The following is a 24,511-nucleotide window of genomic DNA, read 5'->3' as shown; positions in this document are numbered from 1 at the left end:
GGATGTATTGTAGTTGGATTTTAATGGATTTTTTTTAAGTGATAGATTTTAATAGATTTTATGAGTTTTATTGATTTGTAAAGACTTTTTGATAGATTTGTAAATTTTTAAAAATTTGTTAGGATTTTATATAAATAGATTCATATAGACTTTTTCTGATTTGTATAAACTTTTTGCTAGAATTTATGGATTTTGATGGAGTCTTTTTGTTGGCCCAAGACCAAAAGAATGAAAAAAAAAAAAAAAAAAGGAAATCGAGACAAGAGGTGGAAAGTGAGAGCACTCAGAGCAGAGAGTGTAGTGTACCCAGTAAAGCTGGCACCGAGCTCCCAAGCAAAACTTCCCAATTCGATCCTAGCAATGGCCAAATCGAAATCCCTTTCGGTTTCAGATGAGGCAAACGATACCCGTGAAGGTCCTTATCCATGCAAACCATATCGCTTTGTGTATCTTGGCAAGTCCCCACTTCCGCTTCGATAGCCAATTTTATCAGCTTTCCATCGACAATCGATTTGTGTAACTTGGAAAGTCTCATTTTGAATCTCAAAAGTTGCAACAGTGCCAGATGAATGCTTTTAAGAGCCAATTTTATCAGCTTCCTGTCGACAATCGATTTCATTTTGTTCTATTCAATGTGTTTGCTCAAAGCTAGCCTAACGAGTTCCAGTTCCAAGATTTGGTATTTTGTGGTAATAGACTTTGAGGCTGCATGTGATAAGGATAGAAATCCGGATCCTCAAGAGATAATTGAGTTTCCATATGTGATTGTGAGTTGACTGGCCAACTGGAACCATGTTTCCAGACTTATGTGCGGCCAACCTGCAATCATCTACTGAGTGATTTCTATAAGGATCTGACAGGCATACAGCAAATTCAGGTTTGTTCTACTTGGCTTACATGATTTACTTACCACTAGGACGGAAATGTTGTGTAGCCTGATTTGTGGCTATATTTATTGCAGCTCAGTAGAGTTTGAGAACAGAAAGATGAAAAATACTTTGATTTCTTGCAGGAGGATCATGTAAAGCGTGTAGAGAATCTTGTGAAACAACTTGCACCACCAATTTTTAAGGTTCGTTTCGTATTGCTCTTATGGTCATGTGCTTGCCTTTATCGTTGAGTTGTTAGTAGCAAATTCAGGAAATGAGAATGACATTCCTTACTGAATTGTTAAGTAAGGAATGAGAGTTCAGAAAATGCTTTAAGTGCTTCCTATAAATATTGAATTGAATTGTTAATTAGACTTTGATCTTAATGCTTTCTCTTATTTTATTGCTTGGTTTTGTTTTGTTTTGATCATTCGAAAAATGCTGATATATACTGTTTGTTATTTTCTAATTACTTTTCTGACTTGTTTATATTAGTTACACAAGTTTGATTGATTTGGTAATATCGGTTACGAGATCTTGATGAGAAGATTTGCACTACTAGCATTTGTGCTCAAGTTTTTGGGAAAGCTTCCTTTTGCTTTCTTTGGAAGCATTACAGCTATTTGTATGACAATTGTGTCATATAATATGGATGGTCAATAAAGAACCTGTCTTCAGAGTTGGGTAAAAGCTGTAAAATGCAGTAGTCTTAGCTTTTGAGTGTTTTGCCATCAAGATACCCTTTAAAGGGTGGAAGTATTTTGCTCTCAACTGTTTTTTTGTCTATCAAACCACTTTGAGGATCGCGCCAACCACGTTTGGCAGCGTCAACCAAGACTTGCAGTAACTCATTGCTCTCTTCATTACTCCATTTGTCATAATTTCCCACATCCTTTCCCTCTTCTTTTGCTCCTTTGCCCTTTCCTTGTTGCGGAGGTCCCATTGATAATGCTATCAAAAATCATATGTGCTTTTAATGAATGCATTTACACATCTATTTCTATGTTCTGGTGTGAGACCAATAACATGGTATTGATTTATGTTTGGATTAATGATGCAGGTTCACTACACTAAAGAACAAGATAGTTTTGCAATTTCATATGAATGTGGCAAAAACCAAAGCAGCAACTATCAAGAAGCAATGCAGCAATTATCAAGTAAAAATGTGATGTGTTCAAATAAAAAAAGACTGCTGCATCTTTAAATATTGCATAAGAAAATCATCGAACAATTTATGAAGGCCAAAAATGTTAAGTTCTGAAAGTTTCTCCTACGAGACACATGTTACCAGATTTTTGTGATAATTGAATAGAATAACATAATTCAGGAACAAGAACAGTACGAGGGAGATCATAATAGAATAGAGAATAGGAAAGTTAAATCTTATTCAACTATTTACTTCTAGAAATTCTCTGTAACATGGTTGTAATATGTGAGATTGTGTTTCTTTCAGTAGAAAAGTTTAAACTTCAAATCTCTCAAAACTCGTGTTGCAGGCTTTGGTTTTGAGACATGGTTCTTTATATGTATTGCTCCCAAGGGATTAGATCATGAGACATGGTCCTGTAATACACAATGCAAACTGTGGCTTGTTTCTATGAGACATGGTTCTTTGTATGTATTGCACACTTATGATGCCGTGCAAAAATCTGCACATGCCATTACCTTTGCAAATATCTAAAATATAATGTGAAGTGGGAAGACAAGATTCATATATAGAACTGTGGTACTGGTAACTGTGGTTGGAGTAAATTTATTCACTTTCACAACTGACTTGGAGAGTCAAGTCAGTTGTTTTCATTTCTGTGTTTATTAATTGGCACTGTTCTTTCTGCTAGGAGTTATTCTAACGAGGAAGTTACCAAAGCTGCCAAGAACTAAATGCAGGTATTTTGGATCTTCTAAAGCATGTACCATCGATATAGCTAGTGAGTTTAACAAAGTCTAGGAAACTCATTTAAAAGTGGTCGTCATGACTGTCGAAACTATACCAGTGGTACGTAATAATTGAAATACCCTTATTAGAATAAGTTCTTTTGAATACATAGGAGTATCATCCAATTAGCAAACACAATCTCACATATTGCAACCATTCATGGCTTTATTATTTAGAGCAAAGAAAATTAGCAAACAAATATAGCGTACCCAAGGTACGTTATATAACACCCAAATGCCATATATATTGTCGTTGTTAGGAGAGGTGTAGGTTTCACAGCAACAGCCAACAAGAACGTAAAACATGTTTTCATAGCAACAAAAATTTATTATTTTCACAACATAATTTCAAACCATTTATAGATAATTTCACAGTAGTAAGAATTGATCCTTTCACAGCAACAAGAACTGGTTATTTTCACACCAACAAGAATACTACTCAAGTCAAACTAGGGCCTATGGTGGAATTCATAGATGATCAAAATATGGATACATACAATGGCAATATGTACGTTCAAGAGCAAAGAAAAGGATTGAATCGAGAGAGAGGAGATCCAAATTTCAAGAAAAAACGAGAGAGAAGAGAAACCCTAGAAAAGAGGTTTCACGTACCTAGACGTCGAGCTTCTTTTTTCGAAGAATATTGTGGAAATCTTTGGTGGAGACGTTGGATTTGTTTGGGGCTTTGGTATTTATACTTGAGGCTCTACAATCCACAAGAGTCCACTATTTTATAAATTGATTAAATTCGATAGAATTCCTAGATTTTTTGAATACCTTCAGATTTTTATGGAATTAAAATCTCTCTTTACAAATCCAAATTGAATACCCTAATACTTATAAAAACTCTTTAAAAGTCTTATTAAATCATAATTGAATACCCACAGATTTTTCAAGTCCAAAAAAGTCTTTAAAACACCTTAGAAATCTAAATACAATACACCCCCGTTAATATAAGAAAAGTTGACAAATCAATGCCGACCTCTTCTCAGAATACTTTAAAAGGCTAAAACTTGTGACTCTTTGTCAAATATGACCCCGTAAGTAATGTTTTAAGCTTAAAAAATAATATGTTTTCGTTTTCTCCTTTGACTCTCTCACGAGAGGACTTGCGTCGGCGACTAGCTAAACCTAGCGGCGGCGTCACACCTCTGACTGACAAGGCTAGGTTATCCTTCTTCTCTTGTCGCTCTTTGAGCAACGGTGTTCTTCTACCTTGTGGCTGATGTGCTCATATTTTCCTATATTTCTTTGCCTCTTAATCTTAGTATTTATGCTTAGTCCTCCTTATTTCGAGTCATTTATGTTGTTATAGTGTTTTTGTAGGTTTGTCTCATAAAGAGAAGAAAAGAAGCTAGAATGAGCTACGTAGGATTGAAAGGCGATTGCAATACCACGTTCCAGAATCTGTCTGTGCAGAACATCCAACTTCGCCGAATTACTGGGAGTTACCCACATCGAATCAGACAATGACCCTTATATTCATGGAAAGCTACGGATGTCTATTTTCTGTAGAATTTTACGGATCTTGATTTCGATATTTCTGGAGAAAGTTATGATTATTTGAGTGAAGATAGGTCGGACAGGAAATCTGCTCGGGAATTTACAACCATTCGTGGAGAACTCAAGTTCCATGGCACAAGATCATCAATCCTAACGTTTTAAGGAATTTAATTCAGATGAGGATTCAATGATTAACTTATTCCTACTTCTACAAGAGATATTTCAAGCTTTTCCCATTCCAAATGAAGAAAGGAATCTAAACCCAAGTTTTACAAGGAAACATGAAGCCAAAGGATGAGCAGAAATCTTCCCTATATAAGGGAGCACGAATTTACATGAAGAGAGAGTCTCGGGAGCACAATGTAGACGCCTAAGGAGTAGAGACGACTCATCCATCTTCCCTTTCTTTTCCCCTTCCATTCTTTTTATGTTTTTCTTATGTTTTAATTATTTAGTTATATTTTGTTAAAACCTTTTTCTAGGGTTAAGATGATGCCCTAGCATGATTGTTTATGTACTTTGATGATTTGTTGATGGATTTATAGTTTCTTTATGATGAATTCTTAGTCACCATTTGAATTGATGCTTTATGTTTAAGTTCTTTGATTGATCACCTTAGGGCTTTGCATCTAGTAATTAGAAGATGAATTTGAGGCGTACCTGCAATATAATTCAAATTAGCTTCTTGTGATTAAGAGTTGTGAATTACATTATTGTCGTACCTGAAGTAATGGTTTGCATGATTCTCTTGTTTTCTAAAACGTAATGAGTCCTATGTGTTAAATTTATGCCGTACCTGGATAAACTGCATGTTAGGATATACGACCTCTGCCGTACCTGGAGAGAATCATACACTTAAGGAAAACTATGGTCTAAGTGCCGTACCTGGACTTAGATACGAGAATTGTCATCAAAATAAATAAAAGAATTTGTTAATATTGCATCAAAACATAAATAGGATTGTTAGTGGTTGATTTCGAAACCCTAGATTTTATCATTATTTGTTTGTTTCTTTAATTCTCAAATTATTTGTTTATTGAAAAAACCCAAAAATCAATATCTTCTTTTGCTTGATTGTTTATGTGATTTTGTGTTTGGATTAATTAGGTTAGGGTTTAAATTGATTATCAATCCTCAGTTGGAACGACCTCGTACTTGCACACTATACTAACGACGATTCGTGCGCTTGCGAGTTTTAATTAAAATTTCACAACAGTGGCTCCTTTTCGTTTATCTTTGGCCTCCTTGTGTTGGTCGGAGCTCTTGTTTCATGGCAGGAGACTGGTGGGTATCATCAAGGCCGCCTCAGGCCACCGGCCTCTGGTGGGCCTTCGTCGATTTTTTTTTAATTTTTTTTTATATAAATATAGACTTCAAGAATCTTTTATATATTTTTCTTCGCCTATATTACATGACGGGTTGCTGCAGTTCAGTTGGTAGGGATCCTAGTGGCTTGTTTTCATGAGGCATCTCACCCGGTTTAATTCTCAGCTTGTTCAATTCATTTTGCTTTTTTTTATTCTATTTTATTTTTTCTGGTTACTTTTTGGCCTTCTTTTATTTTTCTGGTTTCTTTTGGTATAATCACATTTAGTTCCTTTTCTTTTTTATTGTTACTAATGTATATGAGTTTAATTTATTTTGCCCCCCATAATTTAAGAAAACAATACATATATAACAAAATACTATATAAAAATCAAATTTTATTATTGAATAAAACAAATTTGGTTATTGATCGAACACCATTCATGAGGCCACATTTTAATTATTCGCCTCAAACCTCTAAAATGTCAGGACCGGCCCTGGGTATTATGTTCAGGGACTCGATGATATGTCTTGCTATGAGGACAGGGATGGTGGCGCTGTTTCTGATTTGGCCCTTGTATCTATGATCGACGGTGGTGGTCGGCGTGAGTATTGCGGCGTTGGCAGTCGATTTTTTCAATCGTCTGCTGGGAGCGGCAGTGCAGGCTGGAAGACAGATGATGATGGTGGTTCGAATCTGGGTTGTGGGTTATCCTCATTCAGGAGCCGAACTATAGGTGCGTCAGGCTCTCTGTCTTCCTCGTCAGTGATAGGCGGGGGTTCTCCTTTTCGTCCAGATGGCAGTGACTGCAACGGCAAGGGAAGAAACGGCTCAGCTAGGGTTTGCCCTGGTGGGCTTTTTGGTCTTTGTTACTAATGGGCTGGTTTGCTAGGGTTTTGGTAGTATGGGCCTGGTCTATTTTGGCTCATAGCATTGTTAGATTTTTGTTCGTTATGTTAGCATTGGGTTCACATTCTCTCTCATGAAAGGATGTTGGGCCTTTTTTCTTTTCTTTTGTTGAGTAGGAAAGATCAACAAGGAAACTAGAAGCTTTATTGTTTCTTTTAATTCTCTTCGGAGCTCTACGATTTCCTTGTTTTGAGCTTCATCCAAAAAGGTGGGTGTGCTAGGAGTGTGCTAAGTAGTATGCTTGTGTGAGTGGTGTACTACTGTAGTGTGCTCTATGTAAATTGCAGTTTACACGAACGAACCGAATCTGTCTAACCTGAACTGTTCGTGTAAATTGCAGTTTTGGATGTCTTAACGATCATCAATTTGGCTGAAAATTTGCCGAAGTGATCTACTCATATATACCTAAAAACTAAACGGTTACGATCAAAATATGGAAATCCGTTTCTTAAGTTAAGTTAAGGACCTCCTTAGCATAGAAGGCCTATATATATATATATATATATATATATATATATATATATATATATATATATATATATTATAATCTGTCTCTTTCTCTGTGTCAATAATTCTGGTTAACTCATTTTCAAATGACTATATTTAATATAAGAAAAGGTGACAAATCAATGCCATCCTCTTCTCGAAATACTTTTAAAGGCTTAGGCCATCTCCAATCGTCAAGGTCTAAAATAGACCTTGGTCTAAATTTTGAAAAGTATTATTCTTCCAAATAATAAGGTCTATAATTTTTCTAACTCCAATTGTTTGAGGTCTACAATTATATACTCTAATACATTTGAATCATCCATGTGGACCAGCTATTGGTTTTTATGGTCATTTAGACCAAACAATAGACTTTAGACCCCCATATTTTATTTTTGTAATAGACCCAACCTCCTATTGGAGATGGATTTTGAGAGACAATGGTCTATAATTTAGACTATAAACCCACCATTAGAGAAGGCCATGTGGCTCTTTGTCAAGCATGACCCCTTAAACTTATACACCAAGAATATTACATGTGTTTTCTTTACTAGTGTGATTTTCAGTTTATGGATGAAGAAGAGGACAACATAAGAGACGAAAACAAATGGAAAGTTAGCTTTGTCAAAAGTCCCATTCATTACGCAATTGTAGTCTTATGTGGCAAGAATAGAAGGGTTATTGTAGTTCAAGAAAGGTTATGAAACAGACGTGTTATCGTGTTTTCAGTATTTAACTATATAACTGAAATTGAAGTATTGAATGTTGATGTAAAACATTTTGATTTATATTGTTAAATTTATATTAATTTGATTTGTCAAGATTATTAAGCAGATCAAACTGCTAAGGTTACAAGATTGAGTAATCTATAATGAAAACCTAAAAGAAAGGGAGACACATATCTGGCTATAGTGAAAATTATGCATACATGAAGCTTTATATTACAAATGGTAGTTCTTATATACTGGTTGATATTCTTCTCTACATGTATTATTATTAGTCCTCATCTAACATTTTGGTACTACATGTAAATCAAGGACGACCTCCAGAAATCTATAGGATCCTAATCCACTGAGACAGACTCGGAATTCCACCGTTCAAAACAGTAAGCAAGTAATAACCAGCTGGCGCAACCGAAGGAGAGGGAGGAGCCTCCAACACTGCACCTACCCATCCATCTTGACCCCTCACTAAACTCTTGCACCTCAGCCTCAGCAGCCTCTGATTCATCGATATCGAGTGTGACGTGAATGGCGGAGCATAAGCACTGAACTCCACCGCATTGCTCAGCTTACTCGCCAACCAAAAGCTCACATTGAACTCTCCTCCATACCTCACAGCATAAAAATCATTATGGCCATAGTGTATGGTCACATTAGTAGGTCTAAATTGATGGTACTGACTACCCATATAGTCTGGAACAAATGCTTGTAGCCTAAGCTCAGTTGGGTATGCCACATTTTCGAAAACGTACCTATTGTGAGGGTTACCACCGGCAACTAAAACCCTCCCATCAGGTAAGAGAATGGCTGAGGAGTGATACATTCTAGGAATTCGTGTCGACTTGAGCACTGAGAACCTTTTGCCTACTGTCTTGTTTGGGTGGTAAAGGTAAGGCTCGAGTGAAGCATTTCTTGCATTGTTCCAACCTCCAGCACCACGTTTAGCCCCGTTGATGATCAGGACATCTCCGGTTGGGAGGAGCAGCATGTCGCACAGGAGGCGTGGACCGGGCATGTTCTCCATGTTCCACTTGTGTCTGTTACCTGTGATCACCATTCTTCCACAAGAGCTCAAACCTTTCAAGAACCTGCCATCTCCTGCAGCACTGTAAGCTCCACTGGCCGCACCACCACACACCATGACTTCCGCCTTTTCAAAGCCGTTTGTGTAACGTAAAGGGAGGATGACTGACGAGCCAGAGCTCGGGTAGTTCCTGGAGCCATCTCCGGGTATGCTTGGGAAGTGTTTGACCACCCTGTTCTCTTTGTAGTTGAAGAGAATCGAGTCTCGGTTGGCAAATATGAACAATCTGCCATCTGGACAAATGTGAAGGAAGGGATAGAGGTTGTTCCCTCCTTCACTTCTTTGATGTGTGTTGCGCAAGAATGGAAAGTCAAAAGAGCCTTCATCGGAATACTGCTTTGGTATAAATTCATAAGTAAAGACCCTTCTTCCACCTACCACAATAACCCGATCCTCGTCTGGGAGTAGTAGACTGGAAGCATACCAACGATCATCAGCTAGTGATTGCCGCGATTCCCTCCAATCGCAGTTATCATTTCCCCCACAAGGACTAAAGTATCGAATTCCTTGAGCACCGCTTCCATGTCCACCGGTTTGTAGAAGTGTCCCATTGCTCAAGAAGGAACCTGAGGAGCACCATGTATCAGTGGAAAGCCTCAGAGGCCTCAACTTGTTACCAGAAATGTCATACTCAACCGAGTGAACATAGCATGATGAGTCTGCCAAGTCATTGCGGAATTGAGTACACCTAGTTCCATTGTAGCGCCTTCTAAGCCGGTGCCCAGAAGGGCCTGCTTCTGTTTGATCGAAGATAATGACCGTGTTATGGTGAGTTAACGTCATATGCATTGCCACCACTTCAGTGTTGTCCAAAAGCAGTTGCCACTGCCCTTTACCATCTCCGTTCGAGGACCCCCTAACTGCAGCAGTACATCCAACACAATGCAATGTGAAGAACAAAGCAGCGATCATGGAATTGATTACAATCAGGAAGTGATTGTGGCGCGCCATGTGAGAGTAAGAGTGTGTCTTTTGGTGAGTTTGAGTGATGTGGGAAGAGTGCAAGTCATCTATATATATAATTTGGTTTGCTCGACTGTAGTGTGTTCAACCCCAAAAAAATAGTCGAGATGTTTTGAAACAGTCTTGCTGTGAAAAAAAGGAAGCCTTATTTTATTATTTGGGTTTGGTTGGAAACTGGTAAGATACAAGCTAATTCGGTATTTATCCAATCAAGGAGGCAGAATGGAAACTGGGTTGCAAAAGTTCAGTCATTTATCCTTGAAGTTCTCCATACTTGTCTAGAGTGAGTCTTTGACCGATGAGCTGATCCCAAAAGTCTCCATAATTGAGCAGAATCTTTTGCTGATTCAATAAAATTTCCAGGAACTCCACCAGCTACAAAAAAAAAAAAAAAAACTGAGAAATCTAAACCTAATCACCTCTATTTGTAAAATCCACAATATGTCAATTTATCTATCGATCTCAAAACAATGAAATACCATAGGTAATGGTCAAAAGGTGAACTTTATTGACTAATATTGTGTACATACCAATGACAATAATTTTTATACATTGAATTTAAGTGGACCAAGAAGAAATGCACAAATATTAACCCAAAAAAGGGGGGAAAAAAACAAATTCCAACAAATACAGAACTAAGAAATAGCAGCAATTCTAACCACACTTGTCAACCAAGACCTCCACTTGTAGACGTTCATTTGGAGTTGTTTAGGCTAATAGATATAATGCGAAATCCACAAAGACTTGAGATATGTACAGGGACCGAGTTCCTCCGGATGAAAGAAAATTGCAAAGAAATGAAATTGGGTTGGGGTTGAAAAAGGAGGGGTCAAGAACTCAGGCAAACCAACACTTTCTTGAGAGAATTTGGGTGAACTAACACTTAATAGAGCTTTATCCTGGTTTCGATGGTGCTTCTGCAAATCGGGCACAACTCTTTCTTGGGAGAATTTGGGTGAACTAACACTCAATAGAGCTTTATCCTGGTTTCAATAGTGCTTCTGCAAATCGGGCATAACTGAAGATCTTGTCCACAGTCGCAGCATGTCTGCAAATTATATTGAAATCAAACTCTTAGATTTATTTTTTCATCGATCTCTGTAAAGTGTAAACAATGCATAACTGTGTTACCTGATGTCCACAACCAAATGCCATATTCTTTGGATCAGTTAGGCAAATGGGACAGACCTGTCAGAATCACAAAAAGAAAAGTCTGAAATTATGAGTATTGACTAGTGATGGGGATATTCTGCATCAACTAGAGATGTAACAGATACTTTAATCTACTATTTATCTCTATGCCATACATCGTCAACATAAAAATTATGCTTCATAGGATAAAAGCAACTATTTACAGAGATAGGAGTGTACATGATTGTCAGAAGCAGAAGAGGAAGCAGAAGCAGCAGGAGGCACTCTGCTATTGCTAACATCCTGATGTTGTGGCCTGGAAGGTGCAGTTGGACGATAACTATTTGCACGTGAAGGTTTTGAGGTGCCAAAAGAAGCCGAACCATAATGAGGAGGGGGAAGTGGGATCCTATCTACAGCCTTCCCTCTTGTAACACTACATGAGCAATGTAACAAAAGAAGATTTGCAAATGAATTTATGTCACAGCTGCAATAGAAAATCCCTTAAAGCCCACTACACAAAAGTTAAACCATTACCCCAATATACCAAGCTCTAGCGTTGCTTTATACTGAGAGGGTATTTCCATCAAGGCTGCAAGAGCAAATTCTGCTTCTTTTCTTGAGCGGTCTGTATTCTTTGACATAATGTCTGTAAAATTCACAAACTACAGAAGACAAGAGAATGCAGCATTTCTCAGTTAAAAATTGATGATGTAAAAGTACTCCACCAAGATGATATGGGCACTAACTAGAAATACTCGCCTGAAAGTTATCAAAGGCTCGTGCAGGAATGTTATCATCAAATTCTTTCATCATGTCCCATGGTCCATCTCCAACTCCAACCACTATAATTGACAATGGGTACTCACTACAATATAACAAGCACATCATAAGATAGATTGTTAGAGAGAATAACTACGGAAAACAAGCAAGTCATATACATATATAGATTGTTAAGAGAATGACCAAGGTAAATAAGCATTCTAAGCATTCACCTTGCTTTGACAATTGCGTCAACGGTTTTCTTTTCCTGTGGGCTTAACTGGCCACGACCAGTCTCAACACTTCTAGTCACCTGTGATGATTTACAGTCTCAATATAAAATCATCATGAAACCATATTCAAATGTAAAGCCTTTTGCTGCTCAATCAGAAAACTTAAGTATAAAGATAGGAGACCAAAACCAATATACCTGCCCATCAGCTATTATCACTAACACATGATACTGACCACCACTCTGTTCAACTATAGTGATGGCCATTTCAACGATAGGGGCAAATGATGTGGGCCCTGTCATAAGAAAAAAGGGTATAAATCCACCAGAATCAAACAAACAGCCAAGAAAAAGAAAGTAGGGAGGGAGTAAAACAAAATGCAACCAGCAAGTCGTAGCTGAGGGACTAATTCTCTATATCGTCTTAAAACTTCTTCAAATCCGTTGCAATAAGTGTCCTCATCCGGGTAGAAACTGAAAACTTCTTGGTCGTGGGTTGATGCTTCACATATATAAAATCACATAAAATCTCTATTGTCAAAAGGATAAACTTGAAGATTAGTAGAACTATTAGATGAAATACCATCTCCAAATCCATAACAAGGAATCATGTTATCCTCATCGAAGGAAGATAATGTTTTCCCAATAATTGCTATTGCTTGTTCATAGGGATTTTGCTCTTCTCCAATGTGATGCAAGCTTTTCCGGTGAAATGACCTAGCACCTGATACAAAAGCATGTCAATGATGTCTCACCAAAACTTATTAAAAGACTTCTAAGCACCTAGACGGGACAAACCTGTCCACTCATTGCTCTTTGTGAAATCAATACCAACAATAAGATTTGACGACTCTAGACCAGCACGCGCCAATGCATCTGTGACCTATCAAAGTACAAGAATAGAATACATTTTTACTAACTACTCAAGGTTCATTAGCAATTATAATGATCTGAAACAATACTTGCTTCGAACACGGGTGAGATTAGTATAAGCAACACATATATGCAATAGATAGCCTCTTTTCATTTTGAGAGAGGATACAGCCAACAAGTACATTTCGCTGAAAGAAACTCTCCGCAATGTAACAGAGATTGGCTATACTTTAAAGTCTACAGTTAAGTCAATTCTATACTTGGGATATCGTGTATACATCACCTGGTCCAGGCTGTTGTAATTATCATCTATCTTCGAATACTTTCTTTCCAACTTCTTTTTTGACTCTGATGCCCAAGCACCGCCACCATAGCTTTGAGATGGAGGTGCATAATGCTGCTGTTGCCCAGCGTCGTGGCTTGGAGGTGCATATGGTTGTGCATACGGCGCCTGTTCATAATTCTGATGATTCCAAGAAGATGATCTAGACGCAAAAGAAGACTGTCTCGATGTACTAGCTTTTGAAGTTATCCCACCCATCAATTCTCTATTCTATAGGAGTACTGCACATTGAACAAATTGAGAACTATGTCATCACACCAATCAGAAATTACAATTTACAAACCTCAAAAATTGTACAAGATCAGAAGAACAAATCTCTCAGGGATTCACATCACGAACATGCATATTATTTCAGTCCAAACAAACAATGGGGATCACATTACTGAAAAACTAAGTAAACGAATTACATCAACAAAAACCTGTCTAGAATCTTTGGTTTTATATTCTTCTCAATAAAGTTGCACAAATGATTTAAACAACCTTGAGCCACACTTGTGTCAAAAGCTGCCATCTTTTCAAAAAAATGGGGCTGAATTCAATATAAAAACTGCCACAATCACGTTAACACAATTTTCATATTGGGATCAATATAACTCAGCATAACCTAGAAGATTGCATTTTCTGGTGCCACAGAAAATTGAAAAGCAAAAATCTTTTTGCACCCAACAAACAGATAACTTTATCATTCCAATTCTTCACTACAATCTACAAAAGATCCAAATTCTCCAGAACCCACATTCCATAATTCACAGAAAGATTCAATCTTTTAAAGCCGATTTACACATATAGCCCAATCCCTAATACCCCAATTGAAAAAGAACGAAACCCATCAAAACAATGCAAGCTCAGAATCGGTACCTTTCAGAGAGAACGTCAAATGTTGCAGCATTCCTGGGGGCAAAACCGGTAACTGGTAATGGGTGCTGGAGTTGCAAGACTGCAACTTGCAAAGAAGACTAGGATTGAAGTCAATCTGAAAAAGAGATAGACATAAGGATTCACGTCGTCGTTTAGTGGTGGAGGTCTTTACCACGAAGTTTCATCAAGGAAAAATTAGGTCTTTTTTGATACCTACCTTGTTTTATTTTTGAGAAAAAAAAAAACAGAGGGTTGTAACTTGTAACTAAGATGTATGAAAGATAACTGAAATTTTCATCAAAATATTCATCGTATTAATATCTAATTTGAGCGATATTTAAAATATTTTAAAAGTCACCTTAAAATTATACATAATTTTTATAATAAAAGAGAAGTATATATATACATTTATTCATATTTCATAACAATACTGATATTTTTACAATTCTTTTAAATATAAATTTATAAGAAAACTTACCGATATCTCTGTAAAATACTCATCTCTATCTCTAACTTTATCCTTCTTTATGTTATTCAGTTATTGTGATTTGAAAAGAAAATTGCTTTCAAGCAATCTTTGTCTTTCCATGTTATAATAGACTTGTGCAAACATCAATTAGTTGATGTATGGATGGATAGCTGACTATACTGGTGGACTTTACATTGCTTCTAACTTGTAAGAAAATATAACTAAGGACTTTGCATGACGTGTGGATCAAATAATGTACCTACTTGGGACTAAAGGCAGATATCCTTTTTCCAATAATTGATGGATGACAATTTCTCAGCTCCTTCCCTCATCAACTCACTTTGCTAGTGGGGAATTTGGACTTTGAAGCGCAAAGGCACATGTTATGCAATAATTCACATTATAGGATCACACACTTTAAACAATTTCATTTACTTTTGTGGTCAGGTATGAAAATGCTATAACAAAAAAGGGTATTTCGATAAAAAAAATTACATTACAGCTAGCGTTAATGATGAAATAAATCGTACTCTTTCATTTATTTATTGACAAATTATAAAGAGAAAATTTTACAAATAATATCCAAAATAAAGACCATTCATCATTTTGGTATATTATATTCAAAAACTATCACATTGGTACCTCAACATTTAAATCTGACACAATTTTCATACTCTCCGGTTATAACGGCGTCAACCCTAAGCCACGTAAGTTATTTCAAGGGCAATTTCGTCTCTTCCTTGCTTTAAGTTTTTTTTTTTGTTCTCTTCTAAAGAAAAAAAAAACTTTTTTTTTGTTCCTCTCTGTCTCCCCCCATCTACCAAAAACCCAGACAGCAAAATAGTAATTCAAATCAAAGAAACAGATCTCACAAGCCATACATATATAATCTCCATAATAAGTCATACATCTTTGATGAACTCGGCAAACAAGATTTGGATTCAAAGCCACATATTTAATGAATTCGGAGAGTGGTATGGACTATGGAATTAAATTGCAATCAAGACTACTCTCTTTCTTAGAAATCTGCTGTCCCTAATACCCTGTGCCAAACCTGTCCCCATGCATTCATTGGTCCATAAAGATTAAGAAAATATTTTCTTAATCTTTTGTTCCATATTTTATTCTTTGTGGACCAATGAATGCATGGGGACTGGTTTGGCACAGTATTTTTGGGGACAACAGATTTCATCCCCTTTCTTCATCTGCTAATTTATGGTTGAACTCATTTACTCCCTCAACGACGAGCACCTGTGAGACTGGAGATTGAAGATACCAGCGGGATTGATTTGTTATCAAATAATCACTCACTGGGCTTTGCTAATCAAAGATTGGCGAAATCACTAGAGGCGGCAGTGTCACCGAATTATGTTCAGAAGTCAAGCGTCATAGGAGATCACCTCAGAATTAATTTCTCTCTTCTCACCTTCATCTCTGCGTCTTGTCTCCTCAAAAACCCAGAAGCTGCTTGTGTAGTGTGAAGAAAGAGAAAGTATGCTCTTGGTGGAGATGAGATTGTAGCTAAAAAAAAAAAAAAGGTGGATTAAAGAAAGAGACGGAATTGCCCATGGAAAAAAGTCACATAGCAAAAGAGTTAACACTGTTATAGACGGAGGGCATGAACATTATGTCGAGTTTTAAAGTTAAGGTACTAATGTGATAGTTTTCAAGTTTGAGGTATGAAAATGATGCATGGACTTTATTTCGGGTACTATTTGTAAAATTTTCTCAATTAGAAATTCAATCTTGAGACTTTAATGTAGCAGTGAGTGCTCCTAATCACGAGCTAATCATTTAATACCCTTCTAGCCTTTCAAATTAATCAATATGAAACGTAAGAGCTAACAATGTGTATAGAATTATGTTTATAATGTGCCCTTAATACAGGGAATTATTAGATTCCTCGTTTCACTTCAAAAATTTGCGTATGAGTTATGACCGAGCAGGTATGCCAAAAACTTAAATAATGTGCAATTATTAGGTTCAGATGTCTGGTTAGTTCATGAGTCAACAGTGACAATAATCATATATATGTACCTAGATTGGATTGGATATGTAATATGCAAAAAACCAGTACCTTTGCCAAGATTTCCAGCTCAATCATATAGCTGTGTTGCATAAACTACAGAATCTCTCCACCAGACTGGTGTTAGTAGCAATTTCTCAACTTGGTCTAGTCATACCACAGTACACTAACATTTACAGCCTCAGCTGCGCGCTTAAGCCTTAAGCAGTTAGCCATGAGTTCTTATTGCTCATTAGTATCCATGCATGGTGCCGGCCACTCTTTGTTTTGCTAATACCGTTTACTTTGTTGCTTTTGATTAGGCATACCATCTCCATAGTGATTTTACACCATTCTGTCCTTGAACATGTTTCCGATGATATGGATCCCTAAGGTTCTTGCAATTAGGCTTAGTGTCTACTTTACTAGTCTCAAACGCACATATGGCAAGAGAGGCTTTCAGAAGTACTTATGACCTCATATTTTTTTGGGTATATACAGGCCGGTCGTTTATGCTGCAAAAGCTACTTATGACTCTGCATGTAAGTCTTATCATTTCTATGGTGAGTACTGGAGGAGGAGGGAGGTTAGGAAGATTGTGGTCTTGGAACTAATTAGCGCAGAGAGGGTTCATCAATCTTTGTCAAGTGACATGCAGTTGACACTCTACTTGACCAACAATGTTCTGTGTCGTTCCGCTTTTGATAAAGGGTGGACAATTAATTGTTTTTAAAGGGTTGAACAATTTGGGTTGAAAACGCACCTTGACCCGAAAAGGCCTAAACCAGAGAATGAAGATCTCATTGATATACATCTCCGAGAGTTCGGAAGGATCCAAGTCGAGCAATAACCCTCACTAATGAGGATGAAGGGTGTTATCTCCGTATGTTTTTCTTTCTTCATTCATCTCAGTAGTATTTATCAGTTATGATTATCCTTGCATTTACTTCAACATCGGAAATGTTACAGTTTAGGATGACTATCAATATAAACTATTGATCAGGTGGAATGTACGTGTATATTCAAATTAGCTATATAGCAACATAACATGTCGGATAATTAGTAATCTTCTCAAACCCGGCCCCTATTATCCAAATAAGCGCCATTGCATTTTCTCAGCTGTTTCTTCCTTCATCAATCCACTTGAGTGTGTGGAAGTCTGACCTGGGAGTACAAGATAAGATATGATCGATTTGCTATTTTTCTGTTTTTGTTTTGGTCTGGCAGGATAGGGATATATGAAAAACCTGGAGATCTGTGCAGAAAGAGATAATATCGACAGTCAACAACAGTAGGCCTTTGTCATGGCACCATCCACAATCCGTTACTATCTCTATGCAAGTTGATCTTCATTTGTTCCCTTCCATACATTAATTGTTTAGATATAATCTATATGGAATGTATATTACTATATAATCAGATATTTCAAGTCACAATTAGTACTCTACAAAGTCTTTATGATATTTGAGTTCCAAAATAACCTGGAAATTTCTTATGAGGATACCGATTTTCTTTTATGTTCAGACTCTCAAGCTTATGCTATTATGTGTATAAATAGCCAAATAGGTACTCACTCGTAGGCTCGTAGCCATCATGCAGCATTCAGAACCCCATCAATTAGCTATGAGTTCTTACTTGTCCATATCCATGGTTCTCCCACTCTTATGTGTATAAATAGGTACTCACTCGTAGCCATCATGCAGCATTCAGAACCCCATCAATTAGCTATAGATGAGTTCTTACTTGTCCATATCCATGGTTCTCCCACTCTTTGTTTTTCTCATACCCTTTACTTTCTTTCTTTTGATCAAGCAAAGAAGCTCAATGCCCAACTGAAGAGGTTGCCTCCTGGTCCTAGAAGGTTACGTCACTACGTACTAGAAATTTCCCCATTCCACACTGATCTGAATTAGTCCCCATTGTCCCAATACACACTGATAAGAGTGGGTACGTAATCTCATTAGCCACTATGCAGCCACTAATGAAGAATCAGTCCCCTCTATTGCAGGTGCTATTGGGACAATACACACTGATAAAACAACAGTGGAATAACTTCATCCAATGCAAAGTCAGAATCTAAATCCACACTGATATTAGTGGCTTTGGAATGCCACTGTTATCAGTGGCAAATTTATGAGGTTGGATTAAAAAAATAAGGTGCCAATTGGCACCTCTACATTCTTGTATTGTACCCTGTACTATATTTTAAAATGTATCATACAATAAATATACTAACTAAGAATTTACAGTTGCACCCATCAAAATACAAACATCAAGACTATTCATCCCACAGCTGCAACTCCTTTGATACGGACAGCCTGCACATTATATCAGGCAGTTAGTTCTTATTTTGACAATTACACAGACCAACATCTCAACATATAAAAGACATTACAGTGAAGCTAGAGGTGTCTCTTTGGTTCTGAACATGTAGCATGCAAGGATATAATATATCACTTATATATTACAGAAATTTAGTATTCGAATAAACATAACTACGTTGAAAAAAGAGGTATAAAAAACTGATGAGGGATAGCAGTGCATATCTACATACACACTTCCAATTTCGAACCCTTTTGGTCATGAAAACAATTTGTAGAAAACATAGGAAAATACCTCAGAGCTACACGATATTTCTGACCCAACTTCTCAAGCTCTGCCATTACAATCTGATACAAGGAGTGCCTGTATATTTAAAAGACAGATAAACTTAGAGAAAAATAAACCCCAAAAAAAAATGTAACATTCCCATGCAATTTGTATCAAAACTGACATTCCCATGCATTATCTATCAAAACTAACATTCCCAATTTCTCTGAAACATTCTTGTTATAAAGCTATACATTCATAACCAATTCCTAAGAAACACTAAACATTAATACAAGTAACTCTAAGACTCACACTTTGCATGTGGGCAGTCCATCATTCCCTTCTCTAAATGCAACTGCAGAAAGTGAACAAAAAACAATTATATTGCCCAATACAGAAAATTGTAACGAGCTATCGCTTACACATGAAACAATCTGCATGCACCTCTTCTTTGTATAAAGCCTTCAGCAAGAAGGATGTGACTTGAAGCTGGATATCTATGAGAAAGAGTTAGAGATCGTTGAGCTCAATAAGAAGTAGTGCTACTTGCTAAGAAAAAAAAAAAAGTAAAGTAGTTGTGCTACATGGTGCGCAAGGTTTCAGAGATAAAGCATACTAATGAAGATAAAGCATTGACCTTTGAAGTGTCCCAATACTTAGCCTTCTCAAGATATATGGCATTGCTCAACTCTCTACATTGAAACTAAATTTCATTTGTTGAACACAGTTACCCTTCATATCTGCATTGACACAATACAACTTTTATTGATCAACTCAAATAGAATCTAAATCCTTTAAAAGCCAGAATAGCGTCCAACAAGTCTACAATATGCATGACTCAAGCTGCTAACAAACTAAAGCTTCTTACTCAAAGGTGGAATAGGTGAGAAAATGATCAGAGAGACGGTCATCCGAGGCTGCAAAACCAGAACAAAACAATTAGAATGAAACCAAAGCAGATGAGATATGGTAGCTGTCAACTGAGATCCGAATTCAAAATCAACCAGAGTTACCCATTAACTTATTCAAACTATGTTTAGAAACATAGTGATTAACTAATAATTATGCATATACATATCTCTCTCTCTCTCTCTCTCTCTACACACACACACACACATCAAACTATGTTTAGAAACATAGTGATTAACTAATAATTATGCATATACATATCTCTCTCTCTCTCTCTCTCTCTCTATACATACACACACACACACACTACTTATGAAGCACTAAATGCAATAGATCTTTCCTTTCCTTACCTTTTGTAGAATCCTCCAAAACTCATTTACATTTCACTCTATTACAGACTCCAATGAGCATTCATGTTTCTAATTAAAAGATCACATAATACAAGCATATTAACTTAACAGGGAAATACCTTCCATGCAAGCTAAAGTCCTGCCAAAATAATAGGTAGGTGTGGCCGGCACAAGAACTTCTTCGCCTGCCATTCGTAAAACAATTTAGAGAGAATTTTACAAAAAGAACCCCTAAATCATATACAAACTAAATATCAGAATACTTATATCTAATACTTTAGATAATTGTTAGACTCTAAAAGTAATTAAAAATGAAGAAAGAAGATAATCTACAATCCCTTAAATATTAATTCCACATTTAAAGTCATAACACCAAATCATACATTCTTTATGATTTAATAAGAAAGCTGGTGGAATATTTGCACTCGTCCAAAAAAGAAAAACCCTAGCCGTATTTGCACTCGTCCGGCGGCCCTCCGCCTAGGCGTCGTCTTTGACCTCGTCGGCGCGTTGTGGGTGCAGCCGGACGGGTCTGATTGTCCGTCCATCGGGGACGGGTCAAAGGTGAGTTGTTCGGCTCTCAATCAGAGTGGATCCGATCTGGATCGCTGGGATTTGAGAGACGTGGCTGAGGAGATCGTGTCTGATGGCGAGCGGTGGTCTGGTGCTGCTGTCGCTGGGCTGGCCGGAAGTCGCTGGTTTGGGAGCACGGTCGGGATCGAGCGCAGTCAATAGCAGAGGGACGATGGATGACCGGCTCTGGGTTGGATCGATGGGTGACCCCAGATCTGACCTGGGTAGAAAGATGGTCAGAAGCCTCGGTTCGGAGGCTGGTGGAGTGCTGATGACGGCGGCGACCCGAAATAGGTGGAGGTGCGACGGAGGTGCCAGGATATCGGCGGTGACTACAACAGTATTGGGCCGGGCTTGTCCTGTTGGCTCTGATCCTCTAGCTATATGGGCTTGGGCTTGGGCTCAGTTTCTGGGCCCTGCCATAGGTCTAAGTTTATTTTATGTTTTAGTTTATTTATGTTGGTTAGCTATATGTCGCTTTATGCGAGCAATAAATCCCTACATTGTTTGTGTGGGACTAATCGGGTCTTGTGCCTGTGTATGCACTCTACGTGCCTTGTCTGCTCTAGGTCGGTGGCGAGTTATTTGCTTCGTCAAATGGGCGCTGCCGCCTAGTGGCAGGGTGAGACTAAGTGTCGTCAGATTTCTTTTTCGGCGGCAACATAGGAGGAAAGCTGTGCTAAAGCTGGTAATTATGCTATGTTGTAATCGGGTTACATATCGAGTTATCTTTCCGTTATGTCACTGCTATGTTAAAGCAAATGGAGTAGCTAATTGTGCACTCTTTGCTAGTTGGTGCTTCTTCGAATACATGTCATATGTAGAGATTCCTGATATTATTTCAGGACATACTTTAGATGCTTATTGTAATCAGGGGTTTAGGCTTAATGTCCCCCCCTTGTATTCGACAGTTTCATTAATCGAGGCTTGAGGGCAGCCGCACCAGCCCTTTATTCAAAAAAAGAAAAGAAAAAAAAGCTGGTAACTAATTTCAAACTGTACAAACTTGCAGCAAACATAGATGGCATCAGGAAAAAAAAATGAACAATAAATTTACCAAATAACAGTTGAAGTTGAAGTTGAAGTCCAAGCTATCTCCAAGAGAATTTGTTTTGCTACAAAAACAACCCTATAAATAAGCACTCACAAGGAATATCAATGCAATCCTGCAAAATCCAAAGCATTTGGTAAATAAATTACACACGCAATGCACAAACAGTACTAGTTCAGATCCATTCACAGTTCTAAAGCTCTACCTTACTATATAAAAAACACTATCCATAGTACTCCAAGGTATAACTTTAGCAAACTAAGGTTTCAGATTGGAATAGCAAGCACAAATAATGAGTTCATTTTTTTTATAACATATAATTATATAGATAAAAATATAAAATGTATTAGAAAGCTAAAATACTCAAAATATAGATAAAATGTTCAACAAGAAATCAAAAATGAGTTCTTAGAAAGCTGAAAAACAACCAAACTGCAAAACAACAACAGTCAACCACATATTCAAACTCACTGCCATTAAGTAACCAAAACTGCAATTCAAACAATCAAACCCAAACTGCAATTCAGAGTCAAAAGACTCAAAACACAAACCCAAACTACAAAACTCAGCCAAACTGCAAGTCTGCAATTTAGAGTCAAAACACATATACAAACTGCAATTCATGAATCACAAACCCAGAAGCATCAAAACAACCAAACTCAATACATCAAAACTGCCTAATTCATGAATGACAAACCCAGAAGCATCAAGCATATTCATTATTCATTAAATCCAACACGCCTAATCAACCAAACTCAATATATCTAATTCAAGGCAGTAACTTACCCAGTTCAATTTCTGAATCGCACCAAGAACTCGAAGGCAACCAGTTGAAGACTTGAAGGTGAGGCTGACGAGCTCGATACTTCAAAATGAAAACCCAGAAATTCATGAAAGAGTGAGAAATCATGGAGGGAATTAAAACCCACAACAAATCGATTCATAAATCAAGACCAAGAAATTCAACTTACCCAGAAATTGAAGACTTCTCAATCGGACGAAGGAGAGGCTGGAGCTGGAGAGGAGTCAGAGGACAGAGGAGAGCCAGAGGGGGCAAAACAGAGCCAGAGAGCGGCGACTTCGTCGTTTTAAAATTTGAACCCAGACGTCGTTTAAATAATTTGATAAATAGAAAAAGAGAGTACCTTTCTACGAAGATATTCATCGGGGATGTCGAACTCTTCCAATCTCGTCGGCCCTATACCCGACCTAAGCTTCGGCCGAGAATGGTCTGGATCCAGAAGACGGTGTTGACGAACCCATCACTTGTTGATAGCGCCGGTGATGACGACTTCCATATCGAACCGTTTGGTGTCTTGATCGGTGTCTGATCTGGTCATATCGGAGTTCGATCTATGTGCGATGTGCCTGTGTGAGAGGCTGAAGAGAGAGAAAGAGGAACTGACGAAGGGAAAAGTGAGGGCGTGAGGCTATCAGAAAGTGTTTATATCGCGTTAGGGTTCCTGACTTATAGCCAAAACGACGTCGCACTTACCTCTTCGGTTTTTGACACCGATGATATTTGGAATAATAATATGTTAGGGTCACTATTGTCATTAAAATAATAATATATTACATGTACTGTATACATTAGACACTGATGATCAGTGACATTCAAAAAAAAACCCACTGACTGTTTATATCAGTGTGAAACTATTCATTTATCACACTGAAGATTTTTAGTGGCAAAAAAAGAGGTGCTAATGGGGAAATTTCTAGAGGTATACCTCTCATTGGGAACCTTCATCTTCTCTTTAATGATTTACCCCAATCTGTCCTTGAACACCTTGACAATAAATATGGACCATACATGTTCTTGCAATTAGGCCCAATATCCTACTTTAGCATGTATCCTAAGCCCAAATGGCAAGAGAGGAAAAGAGTCTTTGTCCGTTTACCCCATTTCTAGGGATTTTTTTCCCACTTACTCCATTAAGTTTTTTTAATTTTCTCTTACCCAATACACTCTAAGGGAGTCTTCCCTAATACCCCATTAAGATTTTTTTTTTTTGTTTTAAATTTTTTTTAATACAATTTTACCCCTCACCCTTTTGTTACTTAGAGAGAGAGAGAGAAACCATAGGAGACTTCACCGGAGCCCATCACCGGCCGCCGGATTCCGGTCATAGGTTGCCGGACATATTTATTACCCCAATAAACGTCTATTGCTCCCCAATGGAGGGGCAATAGATGTACATTGGCCCCAATAGATGTTTATTGCCTCCAATAGACGTCTATTGCCCCCCAGTAGACGTCTATCAACCATGTATTGCCCCCCAATAGACGTGACGTATATTGCCCTCCAATACAATTTTCGATCGCCGGAATGAGAACTAATTTTTCTAAATTAAACAAATAAAACTTCCATTAAAGAAAAAAAACGAAGAGATTACATCAATTCAAAACGTCTATTGCCCTCCAATAGACGTTTATTGTCCTCCAATAGACCTTTTACGAGCCTCTATTGCCCCAATAGAACTTTTTTTTTTTTTCATTTTTCTTTCATTTTGGGCTTTTGACCCATTTTACCGTAAAAAAAGTGCTATGGCTCCATCTTCCATAGTATTCCCAGAAAGCCACATATCCATC

General features: G+C 37.5%; 2 protein-coding genes and 1 long non-coding RNA gene across 3 annotated transcripts; 1 reads left to right on the top strand and 2 right to left on the bottom strand.

Moving 5' to 3' along the window:
• Positions 1-224: 224 nt before the first annotated feature.
• LOC133745604 (uncharacterized) lies at positions 225-4,713 on the top strand. Its single transcript, XR_009863680.1, has 4 exons — positions 225-877; positions 1,013-1,072; positions 1,930-2,756; positions 4,131-4,713. It is a non-coding gene; the product is annotated as an uncharacterized LOC133745604 (long non-coding RNA).
• A 3,202-nt stretch (positions 4,714-7,915) lies between these two features.
• On the bottom strand, positions 7,916-10,130 carry LOC133743132 (aldehyde oxidase GLOX-like). The gene has a single exon (XM_062170927.1). It carries the CDS (start codon positions 9,763-9,765, stop codon positions 8,062-8,064), a length of 1,704 nt encoding a protein of 567 aa, XP_062026911.1. The 5' UTR covers positions 9,766-10,130; the 3' UTR covers positions 7,916-8,061.
• Positions 10,131-10,262: 132 nt separating this feature from the next.
• Positions 10,263-14,137, bottom strand: LOC133743133 (E3 ubiquitin-protein ligase RGLG2-like). Its single transcript, XM_062170928.1, has 12 exons — positions 13,977-14,137; positions 13,059-13,339; positions 12,701-12,785; positions 12,486-12,626; positions 12,288-12,404; positions 12,101-12,198; positions 11,904-11,983; positions 11,671-11,776; positions 11,446-11,573; positions 11,149-11,344; positions 10,909-10,965; positions 10,263-10,825 (listed from the first exon to the last, which is right to left on the bottom strand). The coding sequence occupies exons 2-12, from the start codon at positions 13,314-13,316 to the stop codon at positions 10,745-10,747; spliced, it is 1,347 nt and encodes a 448-aa protein (XP_062026912.1). The 5' UTR covers positions 13,317-13,339; positions 13,977-14,137; the 3' UTR covers positions 10,263-10,744.
• Between the last annotated feature and the right edge of the window lie 10,374 nt (positions 14,138-24,511).

The sequence above is a fragment of the Rosa rugosa genome, chromosome 4 (genome assembly GCF_958449725.1).
Source record: "Rosa rugosa chromosome 4, drRosRugo1.1, whole genome shotgun sequence".
NCBI lineage: Eukaryota > Viridiplantae > Streptophyta > Magnoliopsida > Rosales > Rosaceae > Rosa > Rosa rugosa.
The sequence above is the reverse complement of the archived record's forward strand: the minus strand, read 5'-3'. Positions and strand labels throughout refer to the sequence as shown.